Below are 16,455 nucleotides of genomic sequence, written 5' to 3' on the forward strand. Positions count from 1 at the left end.
GGCTTTAAAAAGTTTATGCAATTGTTATTTTATATAAAATAAAAAGTCATTATTAAATAATAAAAAATTCATATAATTATTAAATGGTTTAATTACAGAAACAAAAATAGACATATTAAGTGAAAATTTATATGATATAAAAGTGCTTTAAGCAATATCTTAATGTGTAGACTTACTATTAACTATAATTTAAATTTAGGATAAAGAGAATATTTTTTAGTTAATATAAATACTTAATTTAGATAAATTATTACTTATAATCAATTATATTTATCACACTAAAATTAAATTTAGATAGAATATAATATTATAAGAACTTATATGCAAACATGAAAATAATTATACATGTTCATTAAGTACATGTTATAAATAATATATTACTAAACATGAAATTACTATATTAGAATATGCTTTTAAAATTGTTTGTATTATTAAAATTATTCTTAATATAATTGATGACGAATAATTAAATGTATTTTTAAAATCTTAAAAAAAAAATACTGGGATAGGCGCTATTTACATAGAAATTAAAAATAAAAAAAATATGAAATTATTATTTAAAAATTATGTTGATAAAAATTCTAATTATTAAAATGTATAATAATATTTAAATAAATAATTTTTTATTAATAATAAATATATAAAAAGATTGCTAAAAGTATTGATTAAAATAATATATTTAGCAAATAATTTTTATACTTAAAAGAAAGCATTGTTTTTTATTTAAAATTTATTGGATAAGTAGAAGTTGTTAAAGATAATTAATTAACAAGAATATTTTTTAAATTACCCTTTACATCAAATTATTTTAATAAAAATTTAAAATCAGAATTACTATAAATAGTATTTTCATATTCATATAAAGTAAAATAAAATAAAATTCTATTTATATTCAAATATAAAAAATATAGTAAAATCTTTAACTATTAATTTAATACAGTTAATATTTTTATCGATAAATGAAGCATAAATAAATCATTTCATAATATACATTAATAAACTTAGCAATTTAAAATTTTTAAATATTAAAATATGTTACATTTACTTTACTTATAATAATTAATATAACATTGTTATTTACTTAAGATATTTAAATTAAATCCTTTTAATAAATAATATAAAATATCGAAATAGTAAAAATATATAATTTTTATTATATATATATATATATATATTTAATTTAAAAAAAGCCTTATTAATTGTTTTCAATAACTCATATAATTTTATCATTTATAATGTTTATTATTTAAATAATATAGCAATATCCTTATTTAATTTATTTAAAACATAAATAAATTTTATAAATGAAATAAAAAAATTATATATTTAAACTTATGTCTAATAAATGGATAATATTTATTACTGATTGCAATATATTATATTATTTCATATATTTTATAGTAGCATGTATAGCATAAATAAACATATTATTCAATGCCGTTTTGCTAATTGATTGTTTAAATATATTTAATTTTTATTTATAAATTTTAAAAGCCTAATTAGCAAACTTTTGGAAATTTATAATGATATTTTTAATTGGCTTTATAATAATCTACATTTATTCTCTAATCGGAGCTCATTTATATAAGAATTCATATGAAGATTAATAATTGTATAGTATTTTTATTCTTTCGTTAATTGAAGGATTATTGAATCCTTAAGGAATAAATTCTTATTTATAAGTTGTTACTTTAGGTATTTTTTGTTTTAATAAATTAAAAAATAATATTAATATTATTTTTTTAAAAAATAAGATTCAAAAGATTATTGGGGAAGATTTTTTTTTGATATAACCTTTTGGATTATTATAAATTTCATTTGTATATTTATGTTAATTGGATAAATTGTAGATTCAATTGCTTAATTAAGAATTAAAAATTAATCTAAAAATAAATTTTTTTAATAAAAATGCTATATTTGTAATTTAAGTATGCATGATTTCGAAGAAAGGAAATTAGATTGGGAAAATCATATTAATAATGAACATAATTTGTCTAATTATTTAAATTATATTAATTATTTAAATGATAGGAATATAGATGAATGCTATGGAATCGAAACATATGTTAAGGGATGTCTTTTGAAAAGAAAATCTGATTTTATCCCTTAGAAGAATTCATTAAGTTTCTAAAATAGTAATATTTAGAATTGATTTTTTTATTTTGATTGCATATTATTTTAATAATAATAAAAAAATTAATTTTTTTTTTTTTTTTTTTTTTTTTCATTAATATTTAAATTAATTTACATTTTATATGCAAATTGTTTTTAATTTAACATTTTTTATTTTAAAACAAATATATTTATTTATAAACGTTTATTTAAATTGAAAATGAATTAAGATTCACAGCAAGAAAAATATTTATAAGAGTTTATATAAAAAAATAAAAAGAAAAAGCAATAATGGGAAAAATTATTTAAACCAACAATAGAATTCAAAGAATTAAGTACTAACAGATAAAGAAATTTTAATGTTTAGAATACTTTAAGAAATTAACAATATGTTCCTTAAAATATAATTTATTCAGATATAGTAGTTAAGTAAAGTCATAGTAATAAAAAATAATAATATAGATTTTATTTGTTTATTTTTTTAAAAAAAGCTGGTCTATTAAGCCATAAAAGGTTATTAATTTTATAAAATGGAGTTTTATCTTATTTTTCTAAAGTTCCTTAAAATTTAAACTGTAAGCAACAAATACATATATATATATACATAAATAATTTTTTTGTTAACAAAATAAAATAAAAAAAGAAGAAAATTAATATGAATTAATTAAAACAATAATTGAATTACCTAAAGCATCAATTTATGTAAATAAGATATATTCAGTAGAACCATCATTTGATAATAAGAAACAAAATCAATTTATATTAACATTTAATACTGAAGATAAAATAAATAAATCTCATTTAACATAAAATAATAAAAAAGATAATAAAAAATTATAAATTAAACATGCTTAAAAAATAACAAAATGGACATTTACATGTGATACAAATGAAAAAAGAAATAAATGGGTATTTTTTTGAAATAAAAAATAAAAAAAATATAAAAAAGATTTAAATGATACATTTTGCAAAAATACCTCCATTAAATGTTGATTTAGAAAAAGAAATAAGAAGACAAAAAGAAGAATTAGAACGCGAAAATTAAGAAGAAATAAAATTAAAAAAAAATTAATAAATAGAAAAAATGCTTAAAAAACTAGAAGTAGAATAAAAAGAAAGAATTCGTTTATAATAAATACAAGAAGAATAAAAAAAACAAGAACTCCAATAAGAATAAGAATAAGAATTAGAATAAGAATAAGAATTAGAAATATAAAAAACAATTAAATAGCAAGAAGAAGAAGAAGAAATGTTTAAAAAAGAAGAATATTTATGTGAATTAACTTAGTAATAATATTAAACATATTAAGAAGAAAAAGATTAATTACAAATAAGTATAAGAAAAAGTATATATAAAAATAAAAACTAATAATATTAAGAAGAAATAGAAGCATAAAGTATAAATTAGAGTATATATAAAATAAATAAATAAGAAGAATAAACAAAATAAAAAAGTATGTTAAAAGAATTAATTTTTAAAGAAGAAAATAATAATAACTTTGAATAAATTTAAAAATATTAAGATTTTCTAGAAAATATTTGTTAATAAAAAAACTATTAAAATAACTCTTATGATGAATAAGCATTTCTCTCCAAAAATAAGGCCTTATATTCACACATTAAATAATTTAACGAAAAAACTAAATAAATTTCCATTTAATTAATCGAAGAGGAATCCTTACCATATGACTAATAAAAATATAAAGAAATTATCAATCTAAATGAAATTAATTAATTTTTTTCACAACAATCTAATACTAAAGTATATATAATAGACAACATAGCATTCAAATTAGCATTCTCAAGTATGAAATCAGAAGAGGTATTTGACGAAATAAGCAATAATTATTAATAAATATCTATTTATGATGAAGAATCTATTAAATAATTAAAAAATGAATTCAGAGCATATAATAAACTAAATAATGGCATCATAAACATCTTGTAAAATAGTTCTAAATTTAATTGTTTTACACTTAGAGTACCTTTAGTTAATATTTTGGAATATAAAGGGGTATTAGTATTGTCTTTATCAATCCCTAATATAAATAAAGAATATGGGCTAATAAAAGGGTTTGATGCAAGCAAATAATATATAAACAAAAGTAACTTATAAATAGAATAAGATTTAGTAAAATTAGGAAAAGAAATGAATTTGTAATTAGAAAAATGCTAATAAATAAGCATCTATTAAGATTCGTAAAATTAAAATATTAATTATATACTCAAAGTTCAAAATTTATTCCCTATTGAAGTAAATATAAATAATAATAGTCTCAATTTATGGTAGAAAATAAGGCCAGAATATTTAATTGGATATGAAAAAATTTTAAACTCGGATTGCTTTTTTAATCATTTTAATTCTGAAAATGATGAGTTGGAACTATCGGAAGCTTCTTAGATATTAAGAGAAAATTATTTAATGGAGTTTTGTGAAAAAATGGAAAATTTGGATTTCTTGCCATTAGATTCTTATTAAATATCAAATGTTTTACATGAAAATGGAGTTAATGTTAGGTTTTTAGGTGAAATATACAAATTGAGTAAGCTGAAATTTATTAAAGAGTTATGTCAAGTAGAAATTGTTTCAAGAATTTGTAAAAAAATACTAAGGAATAATATTTATGATTGCAAAAGAAATTTCTTTTAAGGAGAGATGAAAAATTTTTAAATTAATATAAAAACAAATAAAATGTAATAATGGAAAAAAAGTTAAGATAATAATTCAAATTTTAAAAGTATTAATAATGAAAGTTAAGAAGATGACAAAAAAAAAAAAATTTAAAATTGTCATAATTATTTAATAGAAAATTTACTTGATTTTCTTAATTTATTATTGGGTTCAGGTTAGGAAACTTAATATTTTTGGAATTAAATTATAAGTAATAATTTTATATATAATATATATATATATATATATATATATATATATATATATATATATATATACATATATATATATTTTCATCTATTTTTTTTATCTATTTAGATAAATAAGCTATTGTAGATTTCAAATGTTAAATTAATTAATAGGATATAATTAATGGAGGTTTATTAAACGCTATTAAATATCATTGCAATATAGATTTTGATTTTGATTTGAATATAGATATATTCGATTGTACTTAACCTTTAAAAAAAGAAAATATTAAAGGTTTTTTATGTACATAGAAATCATATGATTAAAGTGCCCTTTTAATAAATAGACTTGGTTCAAAATATAAATAATAGATGTCTTAAAATTAAAATGAATAAGCATTTTAATCTTTAAATTATATTCTTCATGTATAAGAATGGAATAATGAAAATTTATTTTATTTCATAAAACTTTTATCTGATTAAAGTGAAATATTATTGAATTTTTATAATTTTGAATAGTCTATTGAAAAAGCCCATTTTATTTTAAATATAGCACCTAAATATCATATATGCTAATTAAAAGCATTAGGAAATTTAATAAAGGCAAAATTAATGAAAAAGGAAAATTAAAAATGTATCGAATACTTTGATAAAGCAGTTTAAATTATTGAATTTAATTTAGGATAAGCTCATCCTATGCATAGTATTTTATATAGTATTTTAGGATATTTTTATTTTTAAAAAAAATAATATGATGACGCTTTGTCTTTATATAAAAGTAGTCTTATGAATAGTAAAAAATCTCTTGGATAATATCATTTATAGACAGCTGAAATTTATAAAGATATAGGATTAGTTTATATGAAAATGGGCGAATAAGAAAATGCTTTTACAAACTTTATTAATGCATCGTAAATATTTTAAAAATAAAATAAATTGAAGTCTTTGTAATATGCTAATTTAATCACTTAAATTGCTAATTTGTGTATTGTTTAAAGTAATTAAATTTGTAAATATCAATAATTATTTATATATATATTTTTCTTTTAACAATTTAAGATAAGTTATAAGAAAGTTTGTACTATTGTAACATAAGTGTTAGTATATATGAATATTATTAAAAGACACATTAAAAAGATTTAATAGACTCTTAATTGATTTTGCGTAGAATTTATGAATTGACATAAAAATGGGATAAATGTATTGAAATAGCTGATTATATTTATAATTTAATATAAAATATTCAATAGGATGAATAATATATTTAATAAATATATGAAATTATAATAAAGACGCTTTTATAAATACATGTTTTTAATTCTAATGGAAACTAAATAAACATGTTAAAAATTTTAACTTAAACAATAGAAAATGTGATAAAAGAAGAGAATTAAATCGAAAACATTTTTAGTTATGAAATTATATTATATAAATAATCATTTTAATATTTGTACAATATACTGCAAAATAAAAATATTAATATTTCTAAATTTATATAAGAAACTATTGATTGTATTATATGCAATCATTAACTTATATTAAATCTTGAATTTTGTGAATTCTATAGAGATAATATATTAAATTTATAAAATTGTTAATTGAAGTTGTAATGATTTTTTTAATTAAAGAATAATAATATATATAATAACATTTAATTATTTTATATTTATTTATTTTTTTAATAAATATTAGGGCTTTTAAAAATTTTGAAAATATATAATATTTTATAGGAAGTAATTTTATTAAAGAAATTATTTAAAAAATCTGAAATAAAAAAATTTATTAATATAATATATTTATTGTTAGAAATTACTATTTTATATGAGCAATTAATTAACATTTTAAATATATATTTATTTATAAATATATTATTTTTTATTAATCATATTTTAAAAGTTTATTTTTGCATTTAATCAACCATTTACAATATATTATTTTTTAATAATATTTATTTAATTTGTAATTATCCTTGAAAATACTTATTATATTATATAAATAAGATATTTATATTTTTTTTTAATATATATATATTTATATACATAAAATTATTTTATAAAACAATTAAATTATTATTATATATTAATATTATATTTATTTAAAAAATATCTTTTTATTAAATTAATTTAAATAATTATAAATAAAAAATATATAGATTGAATATAAAAAAAAGAAAAAGAAATTTTAACACCAAAAAGTAAAAAATAAGAAAAAAAATTAAAAATTAAATAATATAATATATAAAAGTTGTAAAATAAAAAAAATGGATAATTAAGATTCTTCATAAATATAACTTTAAGAATCAAAATCCAAAGAATTAATATAAACTGTTTTAGGTGAAGAACTAGAGCCTTTAAACATGTACATATCATCTCTATGTACTACTCTTTTATAAGTAGATTCTGATTTTTATCATAAAATACTCCATTAAGAATCAAACTAATTGCAAATATCTAAATTTGTCCAAGAATCTCACCAAAAGATATTAATAGTTTCTAAAGGAGAAAAAAACCCTAAAGATGAGAAAAGCCTGATATTTATAAATTTTTCTTTAGAAATAAATACTACGGACATAACTTGTCATTCTATAGCTTTTATAAAAAGACCTAATTTCGCATTATAATAAAATTTCAGTGGATATTCTAATCTTTTGTAAATTATTAACTTAGGATATTATGGACATGATTCTTCTCCTGTATCTATAAACCATTTATATGTACAGAATTTCTTCCTACCTGTATTCAATAACTATAGAAACGATTTTGAATAAAAAGCTCCTAATAATAAATAAGCTTATTAATCTCTTCTTAAAAAATTAAATGAATTTAACTTAGCTTTAATTTAATGTTAATAAAATGTCGAAGTTCCAGAAATTGTTCTTTATTTAGATCCTACATTAAGAGAAAGGGTTCTATAATTAAAACAATAAGGAAAAACAGCAAGTGTAAATGATTTCGAAAATCTTTTGAATAACGAAGATTTTATTAATAATTTATGCTAATGTGTCACTAAATGGACAAAAGATATATAAGCAGTCATTAAAATTAATTATGATGTAAAAAAAATAATTATAAAAATATATAATTATATTTAAATTTTCAAAGGTTAGTAGTGGTACAACGTTATAGGAAATAAATTATTGGTTAAGTTACGAGAGAAGTTTAAATTTGATAAATTAATAAATAAATCTTCCCGAAGTCTAATTAACAATCGATATATTAAAATAAAAGAAGAAATTTACAATAACCATGACATTCGAAGAGGATTTAAAATTCAAAGAATAATTACAAAATTGTCAAAAATGTAATGCTTTTATGAAAGAATTTCCATTAAATGATTTATTATCAGCCGGGACATTAGCCGAAGTTAAAAATTCAATTACTTTTATATATAACCATATGAAAAATATTCGATCTATAAGTTCTTATACTACAAGGGCCTTTGATTTATTAGAAACCTTATCAAGAGATTTAAATAATTAAATGACTAAAATTCTAGGCAATTATAAACTTATGACTATGAATTATGATCATTTTATTGATTTAATGAAAGAGTGTGATGAAATTTTCAAAAGATGGGAAAAAGAATATGCAGCTTTTAAATAAAGTATTTAATATAAAACTTAAACTTCAAGGTATTTCCTACATGTTGACTTTTTGTAAAAAAGACTCAATTTAATTCAAGAAATTAGGAAATTACACTTCACATTAAATGAAGTTATTTAAAATATTATCAATAAGGAAAAAAGCGGTGATAGATTTGGAGATGCAAGCTTTTTGTCTACAAAGGAAATTAATGAAGCTTATAGTATTTTTGATGATATTGATATTTTGAATTCAACAGATGAAGGCGAGTTGTCAGTTAAATAAGCAAAGAATTAATATGAATAAAGAATTGATCAAATAGAAATTAAAATTACTTCACAACTAAGAGATAAATTAGGTCAAGCCAAAGAAAATGCAAATGAAATGTTCAGAATCTTTAATAAATTTAATAAGCTTTTTGTGCGCCCTCATATAAGGGGAGCTATTTAAGAATATTAATCCGATTTACTTGAAAAGGTTCAAAAGAAAATTACTTAACTAAGAGAGAAATTTGTAAAAAAGTATAATAATACTGAAAATGCAGTGATATGTTAAGTAATTTTTAAAAAAAATTATACATATATATATATATATATATATATATATATATATATATATATATATATAAAATATATAAATCTATTCAAAATACTAATAAATTTATATTTTTATTTAATTAAAAGGTTAGGGATGTTCCTAATATTGCCGGAAGTGTCATCTGGGCAAATTAAATGGTAAAAAAATTAAACAAATATATGGAAAAAGTTGCTGATGTATTAGGAGATAAATGGACTGAACATCATTAAGGATAAAAATGTAAAGAAGATTGTGAAGAATTTAAGAAATTTTTAAATATTTAACCTATTGTAGATGAATGGAATAACGAAATATTAAACCTAAACCAAGCTACTGCCGAAAATGAACGCATTTTCAAAATAGTTTAAAAAAGAAAACTTGAATTAGTAGTAAATTACGACGAAAGATAAATTAATCTATTTAAAGATATTAGAATTTTAGAATTGTAGAAATCTAGGCATAGTACATCTTTAAAATATGTTGCTAATAAAGCCAAAATGATATATCCATATGCTATGTCTATATAGGAATCAATATAGTCTTATAATTAGATTGTTTCCTAAGTAGATGATAAGATGAAAAAGCTTGTAACTTCCCATAAGTTAAAAATACATCAAACAATAAAAAAAGGAATGGTTATTAACTGGAATAGTAATAATTTTATTGCTAATTATACTAAAGATTTGGCTGATGTTGTATTAAAATTGGAAGAAGCTGTTAATGGTTTAAATGATTTTGGTTAATAAATAGAATCAATACTTGCTTTTTTGAAAACATGTAATACAACTTATGAAACATTTAAAGAAAAATTAGGATAAATTTAAAAACTTATTGATGAATTTAACCTTAGAGGATATTCTAATTTACATATATGGGTACCTGAAATAGATTCAAAAGTGGAAAATATTCTTGGGGAAAGATTAGTCTAAATGATCAATAAATGGATGGTAGAATTTGAATAATATTATTAAGTGGAAAAAAGGGAATTTATAGAAATGTATACGAAACATGAATTAAAAATTAAAGATTAAATCATATAAATTGATCCTCCTATCGAATATGCGAGATATTATTGGTTTTAATAATTTAATCAGATGTTAGGTATTGTTTGTACATTACCAAGGTATAAATAATATTATTTTTTTAATTTATTTTAAATAATATGTATAAATGTATATATATTTTAGATTAGAAGCAACTAGATATGAAACTTCTATATAAACGGTAGATAGTAATAGAGTATTAGATTACTCCTCAATTATAGGAAAAATATAAAAAGATATTATATAATAAGCTTATGGCAGATTAGATCAAGTACTAAAAGATAGTGAAAATTATGTAAATACATGGTTAAGTTATTAATCTTTATGGTAAATTGATTAAAAAAAAGTTTACGAATTACTAGGAGATGATATTGGTAAATGGTAGTAATTATTATCTGAAATAAAATAAGGGAGAAGTACTTTTGATAATTCTGAAACAGATATTTATTTTGGAGCTGTTTTAATTGATTATAAATTAGTTCAAACAAAAATAAACAATAAATACGATTAATGGCATAAGGATATTTTAGATCATTTTGGACACACTTTTGGAGATAAATTAAGAGATTTTTACTCAAAAATATCGAATTCGAGAATCAAGTTAGAAAAAATAAACTTCAAAAATACTAATAATACTGATATTACAATATAAATTACTGAAGTAAAAGAAATGATGGGAAAATATCAAGAATGGTCTAATGAAATTGAAGTTTTTAGGACAGGATAGAAATTATTAGAAAGATAAAGGTTAATATAATTAATTTTTTTTTTAAAAAAAAAAAATGTAATTATTTTTGTTATATAGATTTGTTTATCCATAAGATTGGTTATGGTTAGATTAAGTAGATGGAGAATGGTCGAATTTTAAATAATTAGTACACAGATAGAATTAATAATTAGATAAAGAAATACCTAATTTATAAACTAAAATATTATAAGATGAAGCTGTATTGAATGAAAAGATAAAAGAACTAGATGATATATGGAAAACTAAAAAACCTTATTCAGGAAGCATAATGCCTGGAGAAGCACTAGATGCATTAAATATTTGCAGTGGATTTTTGGGCAGAATTAAAGATAGTTACTCAAATTGTTGTAAAGCGAAATTATTATTAAATTTAGAACCAGGAAATATGCAAAAACTAGATGATTTAGAAGAAGAAATTGTCGGTTTAAAAGAATTTTGGATTGAAATGAATAAAGTTTGGTAAGGAATTGAAAATTTAAGAGATACTCCTATAAATGCTTTGTAGTTTAAAAAAATAAAAGAAGCAATGGATAATGCTAATAAGTATATGAGTGAAATGCCTACTAAATATCACTCATATGATGCTTATGAAGATACTAGATAAAGGTTAAAAAATTATGTCAAAATGAATAAAATTATTGAAAATTTAAAAACTGAAGCTATTGAAATTAGACATTGGGAAATTATATTGAAAAAAATGAAAGTAATTAAAAATATTAATATAATATATGTTTAATATTTATTTAAAAAAAATATATTTTAATACAGATTCGAGCTAATTTTAATGATTTAACACTCGGATTTTTATGGAAAGACGAATTAATATTCAAATACGAAAAACCTATAGAAGAAGTAATAGTAGTAGCTTAAGGAGAATTTGTATTAAAATGCATGATTAAAGGCGTAAAAGATTTCTGGAATACTTTTGAACTAGAACTTGTAAGGTATTAAAGTAAATGCTAATTAATTAAAGGTTGGGATGAATTATTTGCTAAACTAGATGAAGATTTAGGCACTTTAGCTTCTATGAAAATATCTCCTTATTATAAATAGTTTTAGGAAGAAATAGGACCATGGGATGATAAATTATAAAAAATAAGAATTTTATTAGATTCATGGATTGATGTATAAAGAAAATGGGTTTATTTAGAAGGAATATTTTTCGGATCTTCAGATATAAAGATTCAATTATAGAATGAATATAATAGATTTAAAGGAATAGATAGCGAGTTTATATCTTTAATGAAAAAAGTTGCAAAAACACCATCTTTATTGGAAGTAATTGCAATTCCTGGACTTTAAAAAACTCTGGAAAGACTTGCCGATTTATTAGCGAAAATATAAAAGGCTTTAGGAGAATATTTGGAAACTTAAAGAAGTGCATTTGCGAGATTTTATTTCATAGGAGATGAAGATTTACTAGAAATTATTGGAAATAGTAAAGATGTAACTAATGTTCAAAGACATTTCCCAAAAATGTATGCAGGAATAACAACTTTAATTTCGATAAAAAATGATAAAGGAGATAGTATTATTCAGGGAATGAATTCTAAAGAAGGAGAAAGTGTAAGGTTTGAATTAGAAATAAATGTAGGTGATGACCCTTAAATAAATGTCTGGTTGAGTAAAGTAGATGATTAAATGAGACTTTCATTAGCTACAAATTTATAAAATTCAATAAAGGATATTGCAGCAATAGAATAAGGAGATGATACAGCTTTACTAGATATAATAGCTAAATAACCAGCATAAACAGGATTATTATCATTATAAGTAAAAAAAAAAAATATGTGAATATAAAATGAAATATAAATTTATGAATATAAAAAAAAAATATATATATAAAATTATATATAAATAGTATATATATATATATATATATATATATATATATATACATATTTTAAATTATAGGTTTTTTGGTGTAGTAGAGTTGAAAAAGGTTTTGAAACAAACTAATTAAGCGAAGTAGTTGATTATATTATAAGATTTTTAAGTATTTTAGCAAGTAATGTCATAAAAGATTTAAAGAAAGACCTTAGATAGAAATTCGAATAAATAATTACTGATTTTGTGCATTAAAGAGACGTTACTCGTAGTTTATTATAAAAAAAAGTTGATAATGCAAAAGATTTTTCCTGGTAATATCACATGAGATTTACTTGGTATATAAAAGAATAAGATCCACTAAAAAAACTTCTTATTTAAATGGCTAATGCATAATTCCATTATGGTTTCGAATATCTGGGTGTTGGTGAAAAACTAGTATAAACATAACTTACTGATAAATGCTATTTAACACTTACTTAAGCACTTCATCTAAGAATGGGAGGTTCTCCATTTGGACCAGCAGGTACTGGAAAGACTGAATCTGTCAAAGCTTTGGGAAGTTAATTAGGTAGATTTGTTTTAGTTTTTAATTGCGATGAAACTTTTGATTTTCATGCTATGGGACGTATTTTTGTTGGTTTATGTTAGGTAATAATATTTATATATTTTTTTTTTATATTTATGTTTTATTATATATTTGATTAGGTTGGTGCTTGGGGATGTTTCGATGAGTTTAATAGATTAGAAGAACGTATGTTATCAGCTTGCTCTTAATAAATTTTAATTATTTAAAGCGGCTTAAGAGAAAGACTTAATAAAATAGATTTAATGAACAGAGATGTTAAATTAAACTCTAAAATGGGTGTTTTTGTTACTATGAACCCTGGTTATGCTGGTCGTTCGAATTTACCGGAAAATCTAAAATAACTATTCAGATAAATGGCTATGGTTAAACCTGATAGAGAATTAATTGCTTAAGTTATGTTATATTCTTAAGGATTTAAGACTGCAGAAAAATTGGCTGGAAAAATAGTTTCTTTATTTGAATTGTGTAATGATTAATTATCTTCATAACCTCATTATGATTTTGGATTGCGTGCATTAAAATCAGTACTTGTAAGTTCAGGAAATATGAAAAGACAAGAATCTTCATAAATTCAAAATTTAAATAATTTCACTGAAAATGAATTAAAAGTTAATAAAAAATATATATTATATTATATACATATAAATAGGAATTTGAATAAAAAATATTATTAAGAAGTGTATGTGAAACAATTGTCCCTAAATTAATATCCGAAGATGTCCCTTTGTTATCAAATTTACTGTCCGGTGTATTCCCTGGTTCATCAATTCCTGAAATAAAAGAAACCGAACTCCGTAAAGAAATAGAGAAAGTATGTCAATAACGTAATTATTTATCAACTGAACCATTTATGTAAAAAGTACTTTAGCTTTACTAAATCTAGCGTCTACATCACGGTGTAATGATGGTTGGACCTTCTGGTTGTGGAAAAAGTATAGCCTGGCGTATTTTGTAAGAAGCCATGTATAGAGTTGATAAAGTGAAAGGTGAATACTATATAGTGGACCCTAAAGCAATTATAAAAGACGAGTTATATGGAAAATTAGATAATACAACTTTAGAATGGACAGATGGTGTTTTTACAGGTATTTTAAGAAAAATAACTGAAAATGTAAGAGGTGAATCTACAAAAAACCACTGGATTATTTTCGATGGAGATGTAGATCCTGAATGGGCTGAGAATTTAAATTCTGTTTTAGATGATAATAAATTGCTTACATTACCAAATGGTGAAAGAATTGCGATTCCACCAAATGTTAGAATTATGTTCGAAGTAGAAACTTTAAAATATGCCACTTTGGCTACTGTATCTCGTTGTGGTATGGTCTGGTTTTCGGATGAGATTGTCACATTTAATATGATTTTCCATAATTACATAAATAGACTTAAATAAGAAAATTACGACGAAATCCCAAAAGAAGATGAAGAAGAGAAACAAAAATAAAATAAAAAGGAAACACCAGAAAGTATTACTAGAAAATAATGCGTAGATGCCATTTAAGGTCTTTTTTTAGATAATGATCTATCTTTTGCTTAATAATTAGTCGATTTGGCTCTTAAATTCCCTCATGTAATGGAATTTACAAGAATTAGAGTATTAGAAGCTTCATTTGCTTTATTAAGAAAAGGTATTTCTAATGTAATTGAATATAATGAATAGAGAATTGATTTCCCTTTAGAAAATGAAATCTTAGTTAAATATATGTAAAAATGGGCGCTATTTTCTTTAATGTGGGGTGTTGCAGGATCCATGACACTCTATTAAAGATAATTATTTGGTGAATAGGTTGCTAAATTTTGTCCTGTAGATCTTCCTAATGTAACAAAAAATATACATATATACCATAATAAATAATATATAAAATAAAGGTTGGACCAGGATAAGAAAGTTTAATTGATTTTGAAATTAGAATTGAAGATGGAAATTGGTATCCTTGGAAGAAAAAAGTTCCTGCAGTAGAAATAGATCCAATGAAAGTAACCGATGCTGATTTAATTATTACAACAGTCGATACATTAAGACATTAGGAAGTCTTATGTTCCTGGTTGAGTGAACATAGACCTTTTTTACTTTGTGGACCTCCCGGTTCTGGTAAAACAATGACTTTAATGAGTACATTAAAATCTTTACCTGATTTTGAGATGATTTTTGTGAATTTTTCGAGTTCTACTAATCCTTATTTAATATTGAAATAATTCGAATAATATTGTGAATATGTAAAAACTACCTAAGGTATGATTTTAAGACCTAAATAACCTAATAAATGGCTAGTTGTATTTTGCGATGAAATAAATCTTCCTGATATGGATAAATATGGTACTATGACTGTTATTACATTTTTAAGATAACTTACTGAATAGAAAGGATTTTGGAGACCAAATGATAAATAATGGATTTCTTTAGAAAGAATATAATTTGTAGGGGCATGTAATCCTCCTACTGATATAGGAAGAAAACCTTTATCTTCAAGATTTTTAAGACATACTCCTTTAATTTTAGTAGATTTCCCCGGGCCAGAATCTTTGAAGTAAATTTATGGTACTTTCAACAGAGCGATGTTAAAAAAAGTTCCTAGTTTAAGGAATTATGCAGATTCTTTAACTAATTCAATGGTTGAATTTTATACTAAATCTTAACTACATTTCACTTCAGATATATAGCCACATTATATTTATTCACCAAGAGAATTAACTAGATGGAAATATGCAATCAATGAAGCTTTGGAACCTTTAGAAACTCCAGAAGATTTAGTTCGATTATGGGCACATGAGGCTATGAGATTATTTGAAGACAGGTATATAAATATAAATAAAAATATGTATGTAATAATAAAAATAGACTTGTAAAAGATGAAGAAAAAGAATGGTGTGAAAAATTAATAGATTAAATATCTTAATCTAATTTTCCTAATGTAAAATAATAAGCCTTAGATCGTCCTATATTATTTACGAATTATTTAACAAAAAGCTACAAAACTGTAGAACGAGAAGAATTACGAAAATACGTAATTGCCCGTTTAAAAATATTTTACGAAGAATAAATAAACGTCCCCATAGTAGTGTTCGACTCCGTTTTAGAGCATATTCTTAGAATAGATAGAGTTTTAAGACAACCTTTAG

General features: G+C 21.1%; 2 protein-coding genes across 2 annotated transcripts, besides 9 other annotated features; both read left to right on the forward strand. All coding sequences in view use genetic code 6, as the record gives it.

The window, feature by feature from the left end:
* The first annotated feature begins 1,216 nt into the window (after positions 1 to 1,216).
* Positions 1,217 to 1,249: a microsatellite.
* A 951-nt stretch (positions 1,250 to 2,200) lies between these two features.
* Positions 2,201 to 2,225: a microsatellite.
* Positions 2,226 to 3,278: 1,053 nt separating this feature from the next.
* Positions 3,279 to 3,322: a microsatellite.
* Positions 3,283 to 3,322: a microsatellite.
* Positions 3,323 to 4,261: 939 nt separating this feature from the next.
* On the forward strand, positions 4,262 to 6,129 carry IMG5_006670 (hypothetical protein; the record flags this gene model as incomplete). Its single annotated transcript, XM_004039837.1, has 2 exons — positions 4,262 to 4,994; positions 5,102 to 6,129. 2 exons carry the CDS (start codon positions 4,262 to 4,264, stop codon positions 6,127 to 6,129), a joined length of 1,761 nt encoding a protein of 586 aa, XP_004039885.1.
* Positions 5,005 to 5,074: a microsatellite.
* A 680-nt stretch (positions 6,130 to 6,809) lies between the features above and the next one.
* Positions 6,810 to 6,863: a microsatellite.
* Positions 6,826 to 6,917: a microsatellite.
* An 805-nt stretch (positions 6,918 to 7,722) lies between these two features.
* IMG5_006680 (hypothetical protein) lies at positions 7,723 to 16,130 on the forward strand (the record flags this gene model as incomplete). The annotated part of the gene is made up of 10 exons (XM_004039838.1): positions 7,723 to 8,023; positions 8,073 to 9,107; positions 9,236 to 10,251; positions 10,316 to 10,918; positions 10,977 to 11,622; positions 11,688 to 12,692; positions 12,834 to 13,397; positions 13,455 to 13,943; positions 13,985 to 15,154; positions 15,205 to 16,130. Coding segments are annotated over 10 exons (7,755 nt in total), but the record flags the coding sequence as incomplete, so codon positions are not given.
* Positions 9,126 to 9,188: a microsatellite.
* Positions 12,753 to 12,821: a microsatellite.
* Positions 16,131 to 16,455: the final 325 nt, after the last annotated feature.

The sequence above is a fragment of the Ichthyophthirius multifiliis genome (genome assembly GCF_000220395.1).
Source record: "Ichthyophthirius multifiliis unplaced genomic scaffold scaff_1120509249470, whole genome shotgun sequence".
Classification (NCBI taxonomy): domain Eukaryota; phylum Ciliophora; class Oligohymenophorea; order Hymenostomatida; genus Ichthyophthirius; species Ichthyophthirius multifiliis.